Consider the following 14,360-nt stretch of genomic DNA (forward strand, 5'->3'; position numbering starts at 1 on the left):
CACGGGAATGTAGTGCCGGCTGTGGAGGGGGAAGGGAAGAGAGAAAGTAGTCCCTGTGGAATTCCGTCCCGGTCGCCCGTTTCCCCCGGGATTTTCGGGCTGCCCCGGCGGCAGAGCACTGGGCGGCGGGCACGGTAGCCGCTTGGGGTCTGATCGCACAGCAGCGGGGTTCTGTTCCCTGATAGCGTTCCCGGTATCGCTCCGCCGCGGGAGCAGGAGCAGGAGGAGGAGGAGGGAAGGAGCCGCGGCGGGTTCACACGCAGCAGCAGCACCATGGAGGGGCCGGAGTGGGGCGGCCGGGAGACCGCGGTGTATATCGGCAGTATGTCCGGGCCCCGCCGCCGGTAACACGCAGAGATGGGGACCGTGCTGAGGAGCCTGCTGGTCTGCAGCCTGAGCTGCCTGCTGAGGGGTAAGTGCGGCCGGGGGCCCCGGGCTAAGGGGTGAGGGAGGCCGGGGGCCCCGGGCTAAGGGGTGAGTGAGGCCGGGGCAGAGCTGAAAGTGAGGGGACCAAAGAGTTGATTCACGAAGAGAGGGTGCAGTCTGGGCTGGGGGTGTCGGGGCTCAGTTTTTATAGGGGTTCAGTCTGTGGTGAATGGGGAGGTGTATGGGGGCATACTGGTGGAGGGGTGAGGTGTATTGGGGGGGGGGGGGGTCAGACTGGTGAGGTGTATGGGGGAAGTCCGGTGGAGGAGTGAGGTGTAGGGTGGGGGGCAGACTGGTGGAGGGGTGAGGTGTATTGGGGGGGTCAGACTGGTGGTGTATTGGGGGGGGTCAGACGGGTGGAGGGGTGAGGTGGGGGGCAGATTGGTGGAGGGATGCCGTGTATGGGGCCAGACTGGTGGAGGGGTGAGGTGTAGCGTGGGGGGCAGACTGGTGGACGGATGCGGTGTATGGGGGCAGACTGGTGGAGGGGTGAGGTGTATTGGGGGGGTCAGACTGGTGGTGTATTGGGGGGGTCAGACTGGTGGTGTATTGGGGGGGGGTCAGACTGGTGGAGGGATGCGGTGTATGGGGCCAGACTGGTGGAGGAGTGAGGTGTAGGGTGGGGGGCAGACTGGTGGAGGGATACGGTGTATGGGGGCAGACTGGTGGAGGGGTGAGGTGTAGGGTGGGGGGCAGACTGGTGGTGAGGTGTATTTGTGGGGTCAGACTGGTGAGGTGTATGGGGGAAGTCCGGTGGAGAAGTGAGGTGTAGGGTGGGGGGCAGACTGGTGGAGGGGTGAGGTGGGGTGCAGACTGGTGGAGGGATGCGGTGTATGGGGGCAGACTGGTGGAGGGTGGGGGGCAGACTGGTGGTGAGGTGTACGGTAGGGGTAAGCAGACTGGTGGAGGGGTGAGGTGTTTTGGGGGGGGTCAGACTGGTGAGGTGTATGAGGGCAGACTGGTGGAAGGGTGAGGTGTAGGGTGGGGGGCGGACTGGTGGAGGGGCGAGGTGTAGGGTGGGGGGGAATAAGTCTGGTGGAGGGGTGAGGTGTAGGGTGGGTAATAGAAGATGGGGCTTGATGGGGTCACTGTGTTGGTGAGGTATTTTATTTTTTAACATTTATATAGTGCGCACATTTTTTTACAGGTATTATTTGGCCAGTCACATCTGCCCCTGCCCCTGCCCCAGTGGAGCTTACAATCTATATGCCCTACCACATGTAAACGCACACACTACAGTTCATTGTTTGTCAGAAGCCAATTAACCTTGCAGCATGTGTTATTTTTGAGCATGTGAGAAAACCTACACAAATATAGAACATACAAACCCCACACAGATTGGTCATTAGTGCTGTGAGGTGTTGATAGGAGCCGGGGCATGGAGGGCCAGAATCTGGTGGAGGTTTTAGGTGATAGGAAACAAGGGATCAGAATCTGGGGAGGAGGGGGGTAGGAATTGTTGCATGAGGGCAAGTAGTGAAGCTGTGACAAATGTATTGGGGGTGGCGGCTGAGTATGGATGGCATAGCAGGAGGGTGGTATCGGTATAATACCAGTGGCAGAGGGATATGGGTGAGATTCTGGCACATGGCTTTGTTTATGAAGGGGAACTAATAGAGTTGTGAGGTGATGCCAGTGACCAGATATAGGCTAGGATACCAGGGGACTGAGTCCTTATGGGTACAAGTGGTAAGGGGCATAGTTGGGTAATGTTTTGGCTTGGTGAGGTTGGGTCCCGTGTGGACTGTGGTTCCTTACATTAGACCGATGTGGTATGACTGCCTATACTGCCTTACACACACCTATGGTCATAGACTACTTTTGTCACCTTTAGCCCAGTATCTTGGTGTAATATTGAGTATTGTGGGGGGTAACTGAAGTCGGTGCACATACTAAGGCAGCATTGGCTTCCTGCAGTCACTCTTTGTAGGGTTTGTAACAGAGCAGTGATGGTAGTTTGTGTTTGGGAGGGGGCTAAACTCTGATTTCTTAGTTTTTTTTTTTTTTTCTATCTTTCTTTTGGAGTTTGCAAAAGTTGTCGGATCACGTGTGTCCTGTTGAGTGTATTTGCTTCTTTTTTGGGGGGGGGGGGGGGAGGGGGAGTAGGTTAAGTAGTCAGGGCCACAAGGGAGCTCCCTGCAACCACTGATTGTTTGTTTAGGCTGCCTCCTATCATTGCATTGCTGGGCTCTGAGCAAGCGCCCTCCCCACCAAATCAATTTGCATGCTAATGGCTTTTACAGAAAGACCTCAGTGATTTTCTGCTTTGTTCCACATATTGTCTCCATATAAAACAAAGGTGATCTTCTTTCTCTTAGTCCCCCTCCCTTCTTTTTAGTGTGTATATTCACTTTTTGTTATATTTTGCATGTATTTGACTAATGATTTTCTACATGTTTTGTGTTTTATATTGTGCAACACTAACACTATACACTTACATAGGCCTTTGCTCTCCCCAGGAGCGGGTGATGGAGAAAGGAATGTCTGAGCCACTTTTTGGCTATACAAGGTGGTGTTTTTATTTACCCCCATTCATTTTGTTAATATTAGGCCAGGGCTAAGCCTTAAAGCCGCTCCTGATAGCTCGTTACAGGGGAAATCGTCTGCGAGCAGATTGTTGTGTGGGTATTCCTGTCCTTGTCTGACTTGCCGGAGATGAACAACCTAAATGATTGACATAAGCCTCCTGCTTTCCTGTATGATGTGGGGATGAAACCTCCGCTCAGATATATGGTTCATTGTAAAAGCTACCAGGATTTATGTTTTTTATCCTCATTTTTTGCACGCTGGTGAATCTGATTAATCTTCCAGAAAGGAGACAGTAGTTTTGTTTAATAACTTTAGGATATATTAGAATTATTATTGTCACCGTGCACTCCGCTAAAGGGAAACAAATCCAACTTTGCTGCACGCACTGTGGCTAACAATCGGTGCAACGGTTAATTTCCTGGGCAAGAGGATTGGGAAGGATTTCCAAAAGCCGGATGGTTCAGCTTGCAGAAGAAAGTAGCACATTTTTTTTTTTTTTTTTTCCCCATCTGCATTTTTCCCCTTCCTTTTCTCCCCACCCTGCTCCATATTGTGTCCAGCTGAGGTTCGGAGCATCTTACTATCCAACGTATTGATATAACTCAAACCGGATTCTACAGGGTTTATTTTCACATAGTTCTCTTTGCAGCAACATTTTTCGCCTACGTTTTTTCACCATTTTTTGGGAAGTGTAGGCCTTACGCCTATTTGGCGCTAAAGAGATGAGTTTTCTTTTAGTAGATTCATTTTATTCTTAGCACTAGAACGTATTGACGCAGTATTACGTTTCAAACAACATAACCTTGGTCTGTTGTCACTGCAGGTAAATGCATTGTCTAAGCCTCAAGGGAGTGGCGGACATGAGTAACGACGCCAGCCGCTGTTGCGCGTGCGGTTTCCCTGGCGATTTAGTTTTAATGCTCAATGCAGTTACTCTTTATTGCCCCCCCCATCTGAAAGTATGCTGCGTTTAAAGCCGCCAGGCCCTAGTCATCGGTAGAAGCCAAACTCCATCTGTCCACATCCTGGGTAATGAGCCCAGTGCTGGGAGAGTCCTATCCATTCTGCATGGGATCGGGTCACCCTGGGACAGGCAGTAAGGGGAAAAGCATGCCAGGCGTTCATGGCTCTTTAAAGAGATTCTTCTGGTGTCTGTTCCATATGGTCTGTGGATCACAGCTGCAGCTCAGCTGAACTTCCCCACACCTGGAAGTCTTTATATCCATTTACAGTGGCAGCCGTCTCTCCCAGACAAACGGCTCGTGTTCTTTTATTTGTAAAACTCCGTGAATCCTTAGAAAATATATATCTTTTAATGATATATTTTTTTTTTTTTTCTCAGCCCAGAGGGATGTTTGTTTAAGGTGTTTGAGGAGTAGTTGAGATAGCGTCTTGCACATTCATGGACATCATATGTGGTGTTGGGACAGATGCTTATCAGCCCGCTGCTTGTTCTGGTCCTTGTCAAGCACCTTTGCCTCTTGTTCCAAAAACTGCTTCGTATGTGGCCCTGTAATGGCGGCATGTCTACAAACTACTCTCGCTGCGTCACCAGAAGACCGGCAACAAGGGCCCGATTCGATTACACACAGGGGGGCGATTCAGTTGTTGATAGTTCCCATCTAAACTAGCACGGGAGCTATTCAGTAGTTTGTGCCACCAGCCCCAAGACTGCGCTCATTGTGCGTTTCTGCTCGCACCCTCCTGAACTGAAATCGGTATAAAGTAGGTCTTTGAGGCTGGCTGCAGGAGCACGCCTGGCGCTTCGCACGGGAAAAGCTGCTTACTGCAGCTAATACCGCACATTCTCACGTGAGAAAGAGGCCGGGCGCGCAAACAATTTAATAGATCCTGTACATTTTAGACGGAAGCAACCAGCGATTAGAAAACCCCCCCCCCTTAGTATACCTATTACACTATACAACAAATTAATACTTTTCATTTGTTTCCTTTCTTAAAATAGTCATACATTCCTCATTTGAGGTCAAGAAAAACTAAAATGATTTCTGAATGTTATTACTAGCTCTATTTTTTGAGCTACACTACTTGCACTACACTGTATGTACATTAGTAATATAGTCATAGTGAAAAGCTATTTTAAAATAATCTGATATTTTCTTGATTGAATTAAAACTGTTTATTTTCTATCAATCACAAATGAGAACACAAAACGAAACAGGCATACAGCATAGGAAACAGGCATACAGCATAGGAAACAGGCATACAGCATAGGAAACAGGCATACAGCATAGGAAACAGGCATACAGCATAGGAAACAGGCATACAGCATAGGAAACAGGCATACAGCATAGGAAACTACTATGTAATATAGTGAACTATTCATGGGGGTGCTTTCTCTTTGCTTGTCGCTTGTCCTCCTCTTCTGGGCCATCTCTTGTCACTGTCACCTGCCCTGATATCTTTGTCCCATGGCTGAGATGTCTTGGTGGAATCGCTCCCTATGCTGGTCACTCAGTGCACCACAGTTATCTGGTGTGGATAATCCCGTGAATCGCATATATTTGAATAGGGGAGGGGGACAAATAACTGATTCATTTAACCCTCTGCGCAGAACGCAGATTGCTGGTAAGATTCTCTCCATTCTGCCCACGTCACTAGGAATACCCCTACATCGTCATACATGGGCTATATCTCGGAACTCAGAGCTGAGAGCTGTAAATGTCATATTCATTCTTTGCATGCTGACATCAATTAGAAGTAACGATTTTCACATCGGAAACATTGTCATTGTTATGCAGTGTTATAGAAGACAAAAATGTGGTGTGGAAGCAAGCAAAGTGGTCCCATTTATGTCTGTGAGGTTACTATGCTGTGCTAACACACAGCCCATCCTAATGCTGAGAATTCCTATTCTGCATTTCTCGCTTCCCCATTGCCTCATGGGTTGTGTTTTTTTTTTTTTTTTAGGTTTTTGGTCCAAAAGAATCTTTCCTCTTTCTAAAGATTGTTATAGATTTATAGATATATTGTAAGCTGTCACGAGCAGGGCCCTCTACCCTCTTGTGCTTCTCCTTACTTTTACTGTCATTTACTACTTACTCCCCACTAGGGCACCTAACACTTACACACTGTTGCTTATTTGAGCATTATGATCGCTAATGCTGCAATATATATATATAAACCTTGTCCTGCATTGTATTGTACTGTAAGTCACTGGTTGCTTCACTTATGTTTGTGTACTATGTAAGGTGCTGTGGAACACTTGTGAAGCCATAGAAAGTACAGATAATAATAATATATCGGGCCTGAACTAGGAGCAAATAAAAAATATATAAAAAAATTGCATCTTGTTGACCTGCAGTGGGGGCAGATCTAAAATGTGCTCAGAGATTTAAAGAGGCATTCCATTAGCTGCAGGACTTAACTCGGGAGCTGAAAGCTAGTGCCCGGAGCTATCAATGATATCCCGCGGTAAAGCATAGATTCTGGGCTAAGTACCCGTAGATATGCAAATACTGCACGCAAAAGGCCGTGACTAGCCCAAAGGGCGCACTCAACGCAGATTTCTGTTCTCACCTTCCTGAGATGTGAGCAGAATTCAACTTTTAAGTGACCCACGCTGCTTAAGGCCCCCATACACCTACGCGATTTCTAGACGATCACACGATTTTCGACTCGACGTACGTTCAGTTTTGTGGAAATCGTGCTTTTTTCATCCGATGCGCGCTCCCGTGCAGCACATATGTTCCATCGTATTGTGTTCAGAACGTGTCTTTTTTTTTTTTTTTTTTCATGCGATCCATCGTGTGGCAATAGTCATTTCAATGACTGTTTGTCCCTGTTCCCTAATGAGCATGTGAGGCACAGGATCGACCATACGACTGATCCTGTGCAAAGACAAAAAAAAACATGCCGACAGAACTGTAGGGTAATCGGATGTGGATCGGATGCTGATCGCGTAGGTCTGTGGGCCCTATTACTGTGGGCAGTAATTGAATAGCTCTGGGCTTTTAACCCAGGGGCTAATAGCTCACGGTAAGCCTTGCGGCTAATTGAATCCCCCTCCCCCTTAAATTGGGAGAGACATGTCCTAGCCTGATTCTCAGTTTCAGTGTTAAATCAAAACTGCCTCACTATATGCAAAAGTAACCTGCAATTTCCCTGCATGCAAAACAATCAGTGCACCACAGCCCTAATTGTGTGGAGTTTGTATATTCTCCCTGTGCTTGCTTGGGTTTCCCCCTACACTCCAAATATATACTGGTAGGTTAACTCCCAACAAAATTTAATGTGTGTGTGTGATAGGCAATATAGATTGTAAGCTCCACTGGGGAAGGGACTTGGCGTTCCCCCTAGGCTGTTTTTAGCGGGGTGCTGCGCCATGCCTTATTTCTGAAGGGTACAAAGCGCCCTGCAGCGCGGCGCCCTGCTGAGACAGCCTGCTGGTTCTGTCTCCACCCACAGTGTCCTGCGGGTGGTCAAAACGGCGACGCAGCGGTCATCGTCGGTGAATGCGCCCGGCATCCATTCACTGTGAACGCAGCGCTTGAAGGTTGCCCGGCATGTCCGGGCGCGTGCAGGAAGTGCACTAGCTCTAGGTCCAGCGCCCTGTCTGCTCCCGGTCCTAGAGTGAATATTAGGGACTGATGTAAATGGCTAAATATTCTTTATAAAGCGCTGTGGAATGTGTATGCTATATAAATAACTGGTAATAAATAAATCGTGCATGCGGCCCCCTTGCATTGCAACATGGTTTGTTCCAGGAGGAAATTGCAAATTTATTTATTTGATTTTTTTTTTATTTTTTTATTTTAATTTGCTCCTAACTGTGGACCAGGCCCATTCTGCTCCATGCCAAAGGTAGCTGTAAGTCATCTTTCCACTTTCAGGGACTAACGATCATCTCTTGTGAATTTTCCTTTAGCATCTCCGTTACTGCTGTACGCCAACCGGCGCGATCTGCGACTGGTGGATGCTGGAGGGACGAAGGGGAACTCTACAGTGATCGTCACAGGGCTGGAGGACGCAGCCGCCGTGGACTTTGTGTTTTTCCGTGGCTTCATTTATTGGAGCGACGTGAGCGAGGAAGCCATAAAGAGGATCGATTTTAACAAGACCGGGAGCTCGCAGGATGTTGTCATCGCGGGTTTGGTATCGCCAGATGGACTGGCCTGTGATTGGTTGGGAGAGAAATTGTACTGGACAGACTCAGACACTAATCGGATCGAGGTTTCTAACCTGGATGGCACTTTGCGGAAAGTATTATTCTGGCAGGAACTGGATCAGCCTCGCGCAATCGCTCTGGACCCCACCAGAGGGTGAGTGTGGCTGTATTTTTTTTCCCTCCATATTACTAGTGTGTGCTCCAACATGCTTTGTAAATAACCACCCCTATTTACTTAGTATTGGTCAACGTCTTCAAATTTGGAAGGAGATGTCCGTGCTCGTTTCTGCCAGGTGACCAAAAAGTTTATTTTTTTTAAATATTGCCTATGGAAATACTCGTTATATGTATAGTGGATGATATACTTCTAAACCCACCTTCGGCTGAGAGCTCTTTTATTTTCCCGAGTGGACGAAATAGTCGCCGTATAGCCCTGGTGCAGTCTCTTCCGGTGTCAGACTTGGTGGTGATGATGGCGCTTGGCGTAAGGCCCCGGCCCCAGAGGTCTGCTTTCTATTTACTCGCTGAAACGGATTGTTGTCTTTGATGCACGGCCATGTGTACACAGCAGCATGCAATCAGATGCAGAGCATTGCCAAGGCTCCAAGCCTCATCAGATGCTGACAAATTAATTGGGGTTTTTTTTTTTTCCCCCTCCCTGTGGCCTCCGGGGAAGAGAGTTGTGTCATGATGAAAATGCTTTGTCTTCTGCTTTTCCTTCCTATGTCCAATTATCCGTTCTGCTTTTCTACATTTTGTTGCGTTTTTGTTTTTTTTTGGGTGAAAAAACTGAGTCTGTTCAATGGCTACAAATTTTCAGGTGAACCATGCAGAACTCTAACTCTGACCCCCATCCCCAATTACCCCCCCAATACCTCCCACCCATGGGATACTGGTGTTTATTAACAACCGACATCTGGTGTGTATCTCGTGCAGCCCCGCACAGTAGCTGTCCTTATTCTGCACTTTACTAAATGTGCATATTATAGTTCTGAGACACACACACATATATGCACACACGAATGTAAACTAAATTATATATAGTTTGATGCGTCATTGGGCTCGATTCAATTGACCGTGAATTAAATAGCGCTGGGAATATCCCGGAGATATTCAGTTCTGCGCGCAGTTAGGTTGAGGAATGCCCCTTCTCCCACCCCTTAAACAGGGTGTTTAGTCGCGAGAACGGGCATTCTCCGACTAAACTTCCTGTTGTGATGCTGTCTTCCTGGCGCTAAGGGCAGAAAACAGCATCGTACCTGTACTTTTGGATTTCTGCTCGCAACCCTGGAGGGGTGCGAGAAGGAATCCTTAACAGCGCACTGAATTGAGGTTCTGGAACTCTCTCCTGGCGCTATTTTTAATACGCAATCATTTGAATCGAGCCCATTGTTTTGATAACATATCTTATAAGAACATAACTTTGTGGGTTTGGCTCCTAATCTGTTATAGTCTCTAGCTTTGTATAGTCTGTTGCGTTACGTCTCTCTAGCTTTGTATAGTCTGTTGCCTTATGTCTCTAGCTTTGTATAGTAGGTTGTGTTACGTCTCTAGCTTTGTAGAGTAGGTTGCCTTACGTCTCTCTAGCTTTGTATAGTAGGTTGCGTTACGTCTCTCTAGCTTTGTATAGTCTGTTGCCTTATGTCTCTAGCTTTGTATAGTAGGTTGTGTTACGTCTCTCTAGCTTTGTATAGTAGGTTGTGTTACGTCTCTCTAGCTTTGTATAGTAGGTTGTGTTACGTCTCTCTAGCTTTGTATAGTAGGTTGCGTTACGTCTCTAGCTTTGTATAGTAGGTTGTTACGTCTCTCTAGCTTTGTATAGTAGGTTGCCTTACGTCTCTCTAGCTTTGTATAGTAGGTTGCCTTACGTCTCTCTAGCTTTGTATAGTAGGTTGCCTTACGTCTCTCTAGCTTTGTATAGTAGGTTGCCTTACGTCTCTCTAGCTTTGTATAGTAGGTTGCCTTATGTCTCTCTAGCTTTGTATAGTAGGTTGTGTTACGTCTCTCTAGCTTTGTATAGTAGGTTGCCTTACGTCTCTCTAGCTTTGTATAGTAGGTTGTGTTACGTCTCTCTAGCTTTGTATAGTAGGTTGCCTTATGTCTCTCTAGCTTTGTATAGTAGGTTGTGTTACGTCTCTCTAGCTTTGTATAGTACGTTGCGTTACGTCTCTCTAGCTTTGTATAGTAGGTTGCCTTACGTCTCTCTAGCTTTGTATAGTAAGTTGCGTTACGTCTTTAGCTTTGTATAGTAGGTTGTGTTACGTCTCTCTAGCTTTGTATAGTAGGTTGTGTTACGTCTCTCTAGCTTTGTATAGTAGGTTGTGTTACGTCTCTCTAGCTTTGTATAGTAGGTTGTGTTACGTCTCTCTAGCTTTGTATAGTAGGTTGTGTTACGTCTCTAGCTTTGTATAGTAGGTTGTGTTACGTCTCTCTAGCTTTGTATAGTCTGTTGCGTTACGTCTCTCTAGCTTTGTATAGTCTGTTGCCTTATGTCTCTAGCTTTGTATAGTAGGTTGTGTTACGTCTCTCTAGCTTTGTATAGTCTGTTGCCTTACGTCTCTCTAGCTTTGTATAGTAGGTTGTGTTACGTCTCTCTAGCTTTGTATAGTAGGCTGTGTTACGTCTCTCTAGCTTTGTATAGTAGGTTGCGTTACGTCTCTAGCTTTGTATAGTAGGTTGTTACGTCTCTCTAGCTTTGTATAGTAGGTTGCGTTACGTCTCTAGCTTTGTATAGTAGGTTGTTACGTCTCTCTAGCTTTGTATAGTAGGTTGCCTTACGTCTCTCTAGCTTTGTATAGTAGGTTGCCTTACGTCTCTCTAGCTTTGTATAGTAGGTTGTGTTACGTCTCTCTAGCTTTGTATAGTCTGTTGCCTTATGTCTCTCTAGCTTTGTATAGTAGGTTGTGTTACGTCTCTCTAGCTTTGTATAGTAGGTTGTGTTACGTCTCTCTAGCTTTGTATAGTAGGTTGTGTTACGTCTCTCTAGCTTTGTATAGTAGGTTGTGTTACGTCTCTAGCTTTGTATAGTAGGTTGTGTTACGTCTCTCTAGCTTTGTATAGTCTGTTGCGTTACGTCTCTCTAGCTTTGTATAGTCTGTTGCCTTATGTCTCTAGCTTTGTATAGTAGGTTGTGTTACGTCTCTCTAGCTTTGTATAGTCTGTTGCCTTACGTCTCTCTAGCTTTGTATAGTAGGTTGTGTTACGTCTCTCTAGCTTTGTATAGTAGGCTGTGTTACGTCTCTCTAGCTTTGTATAGTAGGTTGCGTTACGTCTCTAGCTTTGTATAGTAGGTTGTTACGTCTCTCTAGCTTTGTATAGTAGGTTGCGTTACGTCTCTAGCTTTGTATAGTAGGTTGTTACGTCTCTCTAGCTTTGTATAGTAGGTTGCCTTACGTCTCTCTAGCTTTGTATAGTAGGTTGCCTTACGTCTCTCTAGCTTTGTATAGTAGGTTGTGTTACGTCTCTCTAGCTTTGTATAGTCTGTTGCCTTATGTCTCTAGCTTTGTATAGTCTGTTGCCTTACGTCTCTCTAGCTTTGTATAGTAGGTTGTGTTACGTCTCTCTAGCTTTGTATAGTAGGTTGTGTTACGTCTCTCTAGCTTTGTATAGTAGGTTGCGTTACGTCTCTAGCTTTGTATAGTAGGTTGTTACGTCTCTCTAGCTTTGTATAGTAGGTTGCCTTACGTCTCTCTAGCTTTGTATAGTAGGTTGCCTTACGTCTCTCTAGCTTTGTATAGTAGGTTGCCTTACGTCTCTCTAGCTTTGTATAGTAGGTTGCCTTACGTCTCTCTAGCTTTGTATAGTAGGTTGCCTTACGTCTCTCTAGCTTTGTATAGTAGGTTGCCTTATGTCTCTCTAGCTTTGTATAGTAGGTCGCGTTACGTCTCTCTAGCTTTGTATAGTAGGTTGCGTTACGTCTCTCTAGCTTTGTATAGTAGGTTGCGTTACGTCTCTAGCTTTGTATAGTAGGTTGTGTTACGTCTCTCTAGCTTTGTATAGTCTGTTGCGTTACGTCTCTCTAGCTTTGTATAGTCTGTTGCCTTATGTCTCTAGCTTTGTATAGTCTGTTGCCTTACGTCTCTCTAGCTTTGTATAGTAGGTTGTGTTACGTCTCTCTAGCTTTGTATAGTAGGTTGTGTTACGTCTCTCTAGCTTTGTATAGTAGGTTGCGTTACGTCTCTAGCTTTGTATAGTAGGTTGTTACGTCTCTCTAGCTTTGTATAGTAGGTTGCCTTACGTCTCTCTAGCTTTGTATAGTAGGTTGCCTTACGTCTCTCTAGCTTTGTATAGTAGGTTGCCTTACGTCTCTCTAGCTTTGTATAGTAGGTTGCCTTACGTCTCTCTAGCTTTGTATAGTAGGTTGCCTTACGTCTCTCTAGCTTTGTATAGTAGGTTGCCTTATGTCTCTCTAGCTTTGTATAGTAGGTTGCCTTATGTCTCTCTAGCTTTGTATAGTAGGTTGTGTTACGTCTCTCTAGCTTTATATAGTAGGTCGCGTTACGTCTCTCTAGCTTTGTATAGTAGGTTGCGTTACGTCTCTCTAGCTTTGTATAGTAGGTTGCGTTACGTCTCTCTAGCTTTATATACATTGAGGGGTAATCAGTAGAGTGCGATGTTGAATAGCGCCGGGAATCTGTGCCCTGAGCTATTCAATTGCCCACATTACATTGTGATATGCTGTTTACTGCGCCTAATGTCAGGGATATAGCCGCGATAAACTGTATTTTCCGACTAAAGTGCCGGGGGCAATACTGCTCGTGTTCGCGGTAAGCCCACAACCAGCATTGCGGCACTAGTTCAGTCCGATCTCTGCTCACATCTCGGGAAGGTGCGAGCAGAGATCCTCTAGGCGCAGGATTACATCGTGGCCAGTTGAATGCCACCACTGAGACGTTATTATTGCATTGCTTCCAGGCACAGGACACTGTTTGCACATAAAAGGTTGTGGTAATTCATCCATATGCTCTAAGCCATTATGCAGCGCAGGGAATGGCTGCTTTCCCTCTGTCCGCACCAGGCCGGGGACGAAGCCCCTATGTGATTGTGCCCCTCTCTGGCTAAGGGAAAGGTGACCATTACCAGTGTCCTCTTTCTGCCGATCTCATGGAGGTTTAGGGAAGGGTCTATCGGAGGCCCACGGTTTGTCTAATTACAGAATTCCTCTGAAGGAGAAAGGAAAGGACACATTACTGGGGCTCACAGCTATCCAGCTGCTTACATGTGCTCTTATTGAATGCCCCCCCCCCCCCCCTTCCCCAGTACTGTGTTATCCCCAGCATGCATGTCATTGGGAATCTCTGCCACAGACCATGGGAAGCCTCTGAGCTGTGGCTGTAATGGAGCATGTTTTAATTAAGGCAAACTAAGAAAGCTGACACCTGGTATGAGTTTGCAAGTCCGTGCTATAAATACATGTATCTTTCATGCTTTGGGAAGATGCACCAAAACATCGCCTCGAAACCAGTATCCTTCTGCTGTTATACTGTTGTCTCTCCTATCACTGGAGAGTCCTAATACAGAGATGAACGCACAAAAGACAGCGCTATGGGACGTGCGTGTTCTGTGTAAATAAAGGATGCTCATTTGGATGAAAACCACTTGCGAATTGTCTCTTGGGGGTCGGGGGGGGCATTCAGTTTCAAGCAATGTGCCGCCAACATCGCTACTTCTCCTGCGCACCTGTATGGGGTGCGATGTGGATGGACCTTCACGCTGAATTGATTTTTCCCATTGGAATTTATTAAATCTGTATGTAGATGATGATCTTTGCATGAATATTGGCACTTTTTATGCTTAATCCCTGGGCTCCTGTGTCATTGCTGTGATTCATTGTGAGTTTTATTGATTCAGCTTTTTATGGTTTGCAAAAAATGTATCTGTGCTCCTGCTGTCTGGCTTAGTGTGGGGACCGGAAATGGGGAATATAAGAGATTTGTTACACTCTGATGCATGCAGATATAAATAAGGTATCGCTGTACTGCAACTGATACCTGGTAATGGCACTACAGGCTGCTGGAACGGTGTACCTCTGTTTTGGCACTACAGCCTGCTGGAACTGTGTAGTTAATGCTGCTGCTTTTTGCTAACAGCTCCTGGAGTTTGTGTCCCTGCAGTAAAGGGGCATACACACTAGACTATTCGCTTCAAGAGCGACCTTGTCCAGCGTGTCCCTGGCAGGGGTGTGCTCAGTTTTAGCGACATTGCGCACAAACAATGAACGATATCATGCACGAAATCGTTCAGTGCCGGGCTCCCTCCCTCATCCCCCCGAACATGCAAC

The 14,360-nt window shown here is 46.3% G+C and overlaps 1 protein-coding gene across 5 annotated transcripts in view; it reads left to right on the forward strand.

Annotated features, from left to right (window-relative positions):
• The first annotated feature begins 251 nt into the window (after window positions 1-251).
• The window catches only part of LRP6 (LDL receptor related protein 6), a 54,337-nt gene continuing 40,228 nt past the window's right edge, over window positions 252-14,360 (forward strand). For all 5 annotated transcript variants that reach the window (XM_088470597.1, XM_088470599.1, XM_088470598.1 and 2 more), the window contains exons 1-2: window positions 252-412; window positions 7,841-8,234. In XM_088470597.1, the coding sequence (XP_088326723.1) occupies window positions 358-412; window positions 7,841-8,234 (449 nt within the window). In that variant the 5' untranslated portion in view covers window positions 252-357. The remainder of the gene's footprint in view (window positions 413-7,840; window positions 8,235-14,360) is intronic.

Source organism: Taudactylus pleione, unplaced genomic scaffold, assembly GCF_031769625.1.
Source record: "Taudactylus pleione unplaced genomic scaffold, aTauple2 ptg000101l, whole genome shotgun sequence".
Lineage (NCBI taxonomy): Eukaryota > Metazoa > Chordata > Amphibia > Anura > Myobatrachidae > Taudactylus > Taudactylus pleione.